This window comes from Hylobates moloch, unplaced genomic scaffold (assembly GCF_009828535.3).
Source record: "Hylobates moloch isolate HMO894 unplaced genomic scaffold, HMol_V3 SCAFFOLD_13, whole genome shotgun sequence".
NCBI classification, from domain to species: Eukaryota; Metazoa; Chordata; class Mammalia; order Primates; family Hylobatidae; genus Hylobates; species Hylobates moloch.
Genome location: NW_026652288.1, coordinates 8,922,257 through 8,927,357, shown reverse-complemented (window position 1 = coordinate 8,927,357; position 5,101 = coordinate 8,922,257). Strand labels below are relative to the sequence as shown.

The 5,101-nt window shown below is 44.0% G+C and overlaps 1 protein-coding gene across 1 annotated transcript in view; it reads right to left on the bottom strand.

The window, feature by feature from the left end:
* Positions 1-467: 467 nt before the first annotated feature.
* ASAP2 (ArfGAP with SH3 domain, ankyrin repeat and PH domain 2) overlaps positions 468-5,101 on the bottom strand; it is a 203,239-nt gene continuing 198,605 nt past the window's right edge. The window contains exons 26-28 of the mRNA XM_032172619.2: positions 4,999-5,027; positions 4,755-4,877; positions 468-2,915 (exon numbers count right to left, since the gene is read on the bottom strand). Of these exons, the coding sequence (XP_032028510.2) occupies positions 2,841-2,915; positions 4,755-4,877; positions 4,999-5,027 (227 nt within the window). The 3' untranslated portion in view covers positions 468-2,840. The remainder of the gene's footprint in view (positions 2,916-4,754; positions 4,878-4,998; positions 5,028-5,101) is intronic.

The following is a 5,101-nucleotide window of genomic DNA, read 5'->3' as shown; positions in this document are numbered from 1 at the left end:
ACACACACTGAAGGCCTGAGGAAGATTAGGTGTCACAGAGGTCCACTCAGTGACAAACACACACTGAAGGCCTGAGGAAGCCTAGGTGTCACAGAGGTCCACTCAGTGACTGACACACACTGAAGGCCTGAGGAAGACTGAGGACATGGGCTCAGTAGTGGCTTCCCAGTCGTGGTATCACTGGCGTGGACCTCTGTCCGGCAGAGGTGTGGACTGGAGACCAGGATTCATGCTGGTTTCGAACAGTGACATTGCCAACTTAAGACACACAAAGCAGATTTTCAGAAGTGTCTGGTCAAGATAACATGCTGGCCAACCACAATTCCTAGAGTTAAGAGAACCTTAAAAGATTACCGCTCATGCTAAAAGTAGTATGTAAAGGATCCCATGTACAGTATGATAGTGTACTTTTTTTTAAAGGACTGTCAATATACAAAACTTTAAAGATTAAAAACATTAAAACCATGTCCATTTAAAAGTATTTTATTTTTTTCCAGTCAAATGACTAGTTAACAAGAAGAGTAAACTTATTAAACATGCTCTAATTATAAATCACTGCATTGAGGACAATGAAAATAATCAATTTCGGTTATACAATATATACAGTTGTGCTGCAACCAAAGTAATCAGGTGAATGAACTGAATATCATACATCTCAAAATAGCATCCTAAGCTGCATATCATGTTATCCACCCCTTAACAGATCACACAGTTACTCTTAGTCTGTGTACATATTCTGAGCCATCATCCCAGATCTGATGGAGAATGGCATGCAAAATGCCAGAATCCTGCAGCTGCAGTTCATGAAACATAAACTTTAAATATAAATAGATATCTACAATGTTTTTCTTTCTCTCAGTTGCTTTTTTTAATTTGCAAAGAGCAAATAACTAAGAAAGGATATTAGCAGGGTCGTTAATATAATTTCTCCCCTGGTAAGAGTACTATTAGTTACTGCACAATAGCACCAAATTGTAGACTGGAAAAATATTTCCTAGGTATTTATGTACCAGTGAACCTGACAGATTAGTTTGGGACTGGAGTTCTAATGTTGATATGAATCAACTTTATTCCTTATATAGCTGGCACCAGGTGGTCAAAAGGCTGACTATAAAATACAGATGCAGGAGGATTGTTAAAATAGACATAAGTGCACTGTGCAAAATACATCTGTTTACTTAAATCTATGAGAAAATTAAATGAAGGGTTCAAACAACAGAAATTAACAATTAGTGAAAACAGATGTAGTGCTTTAAAAAAAACAAAACAAACAAAAAAAAACTACAGATCTAACACATTTTTACCCGGAACTTTGAAAGGCAAAAAGCGATTGCTATACAACATCATAAAACATTCCAGTTTGTTCTGTCTTCCTTTATAACAACAACAAAAAGTACAATGCCAAAAAAAAAAAAAAAACTCTACACAGTCTTGCATAATAAAGACAAGCTGCTTCAATCAAATGCACCAACACAACAAATGCAGTTAACAGCATTGCTGCCTCACTTTCCAAGCCTATACTCAAATTTATTCCTTTACTTTTGTTAAAAGTCCAAGTGGGTATCATATGCCTATTTATTCTCAAAGTGTCAAAATTTCCAATATTCCTACTATGAATCTTACCCTCACGATTACTAAATAGAGGTATGACAGTCAAGTTCATCAAACTAATGAGTTTTGGTTTTATAATAGACAACCTAATCCCCCTACTACCACCCCAAGTAGCTTAAGAATCATATGATGGCCTTAAATAGTAAAAACTGGGATGTTTGGGAGTATTATCTGGGACCTATATATTTCGGGTATGTTCTTGATTATAAACAGATGGACAGATTCAATTTCAAGACAGTGTGACTACCATTCCTGTTGGAGTATTATATAAATACAAGACACTAAACTGAGTAAACATTCTCATGGGCTAGAAGGGAAGGCAGTGGTACACTCAGTAGGAAACAGCAAGTGATGCATTAATACAGCGTGGTCTGCGCCACAGAATTCTACTGTGTACAGTTGCTTTCTGTGTGATTCAGGAAGTTCAAGAAGGCGAATTCCAAAACACCTAAAGCATATAAACTAATTTAAAAGAACTGTTTTGCAATCCATCATCCTTAGTTTTTAACCAAATTCAGGAAATGCAGTTTTATATAACCTGGAACGGAATGAACTGTAGTTACCCTACGTTGTCATAAATCATCAGTAGTTTTGTTAAGTATGAATTGTTCACAACAGGTTATACATACATGCAGAATATAATGATAGCTGCAACCTCACAAATTAGGGCTAGAAAGTACAATGCTAATGTGTAAATTTCCAAGTTGCTTTTTAAACACTGGGTGGATTTCAAAGGAATATGTGTCTTTAAAGGTGAACTGATGGCATTTTATCGAGAAAGTTCAGAGCTGGGCTATGGACTTCTGAAGCAGCAGTTGACTGGCCGCCTAAAATAATAATTGTGCTAAAGGTCACCAACTCCAGAACTGGGCCAAGGAATGCAGGAAGAATTTATTTCCAATACCCTTAATGCAAACATTTTTAGGGTTAGCTAATTCCGTAGAGGCAGGATCTTGATTATGTATAATAGTTAAAAGAACTTTTCAGTTCACCTGTTGGGAAATTCAGCTTTTCCTAATAAATGCATAGCAATGTTTCATGAAAACCACAAATTATAAAAACAATTACTGATAGGTAAAAATTGCGTCTTGAGTTTTTAAAACAGAGCAGTGGCATTAGAGAACATGGGCTACTGTACAAACAGTTCATGAAACTGGTTATCTGGCAAGAGTTTTGGTACCAATAACGAAACAGGAACACAACTGTTAATGCTTTTGTTCAGTAGCAATTCAGTCAGCGATAAAGTGCACAAATGACACTGGGAATGCGCCTTTGCGACCAGGATCTCCATCAATGTGGCCAATCTGAAACGGAGAAAAGTGTAGGTTGTTATTAAAATTCCAAATATTGGTGGAAACTCTGAAGAGCATTACAATTACATAGAGCATTTGGTGGAAAAAAGCAAGATTGGTTCAGAAGACTCTCTTCTGACAAGGAACTACTTAGGTAAAACATCCAGACGATTTTTGTCCTTTTTTCCTCACCACATTTCAAACAGTGCAGGGCTCTCCTGTGTAAGGAGCTCTTCCCAGCCATGTCTCAGATGTTCGCTCGTGGGGATGGTCACCCCCACCTGTCCTTGGGAGGCACACAGGTCAGCTGTCTGACCACTACTTCCCGCTTGCCTTTTTTGAATGAATGAATGAACTGAGTGTCACAAGCCTGTGAGCTGCAACGTCACCGAAAGTGGCAAAGGTGTAAGTTGGCCCCATTTCAATGAGTCAAGCACTTGTGGAAGGCTTCACTCTATCCGCTTATGTTCCCTCTTGGGTAGATACATAAATTATATCCAAATATGATCTCAAGAGTGTAAATGATGTAGGCAAATACAAGGCTAAAAACAGCCAAAATGTGAATGATGGGCTTTTTGTGGAGTGGGTGGGGGGGCGCTGTGGTTATGGGCAACTTCTGTTTTCTCCGTTATGCCCTCTATTTTCCAGTTTTGGAAATGAGCAGGTGTTTTCCACATGGCTAAGCCTGTGGTCAGGTTGGCGCCACGTCCAGATGGTCGGTTGTAGGCAACTGTGGGTGCCGGCTGGCTCCCGAGTAGCTGGGATTACAGGTGCCTGCCACCACACCTAGCTAATTTTTTGTATTTTTAGTAGAGAACCATGTTGGCCAGGCTGGTCTCGAACTCCTGACCTCAAGTGTTCCACCTGCCTCGGCCTCCCAAAGTGCTGGGATTATGGGCGTGAGCCACCGCGCCCAGTCCACAGACACTTTTAATCCATTAAGGGCAAACGAGGCCACAGGAAAGACCGGTGAACCCAGCTCTGCCAAATGAAGGCAGTGCTGCCTGGCCCTGAGCTCATAGCGCCTCTGGAGGCTGAAGACATGCAGTTTAAACGCCAGTGGGAGCTCTGAGGAACAGTGACTAAAGACAGTGTCCACACTCCTTGCACTTGACACAGCAGTTCCCCTAAATCCTGTGAGCTCCCGGCTGAACTGTGTGCTCTGGGCTCAGCTGTGGAGCCGTGCCGCTTGCGTCTGCTGTGTGGTGGGCGCAGCCTGGGGCTTTCTGTCCCATTCAAGCCGGTCCATCCACCGCCCTCGCTGTATGCGGCTGCCGCTTAGTGGGTGCTCACAGATCATCTGCACCAGACTGTGTGTGTGACCTCCCTTTCACAGACGATCCCACTAATGCTGAAAGATAAAAGCAACCTGCCCCAAGCCACCAGCCCCTGAGTGGCCACGTCTGAATTCTTAGGTGGCCGGCACTCATCTTGCTACCACATCCTGCTGGACGCCTGGGTGGCCACAGCTTGTTTCAGGACCAGACTCAGGCCTGGGGCTCTGCGCTCTAGGTCAGCTCTTTCCAGACACCCGATTCCACTAATCCAGCAATGGGGGGTGATGACCCAGAAACTCAAGACCTCAAAATGAAGGAGTCTCATTTCAGGCCCTCATGGCTGCTGTGGAAACTGCACCCTAACAGGGAAGGAAGCCACCCTGGGGAATAATGAGGCCTGCTCAGAAGGGGGTGTCCATGGAGGAAGCAACTCCTGAGGATGCTAAGGGGCAGAGGCATCAGGAACCACGTCTTGACTGCTCAGGCTGAGAAAACCTCACCTGCGAGCCGGTTTCTCCAGCCAGGTGGATGCGGCTCAGCCGCCAGGAACCTCCCAGGCCCACCCTTGACTCACCCACCACTCCTGGTCCTCCTCCCCGTCCACGATGATCACATCCCCCTCGGAGAAGGTTAGCTCGTCGGGGTTGTCAGCCACACAGTTATAGAGCGCTTTCACCCGCTTAGGCTTCAACTTGGTCTGTGTCAGGAGAGGGAACGAAGGTTAGTGTGGCTGCAGGCCTCAGCTCTCAGGGCAGAGAGCTCAAGCACCCTGCCTCCCCTGGTCTCAGGAGTCCCGTACCCAGGCCTGGGAAGCCTACAGATGCCAAGGTGAGGCAGGTCAGTGCAGCTCAGGAGCCAGGGAGAGAAAACGGAAGAGCTCCCCACCAAGCAGAAAGAAGGGGCCAAGGGCTGGGAAACGAA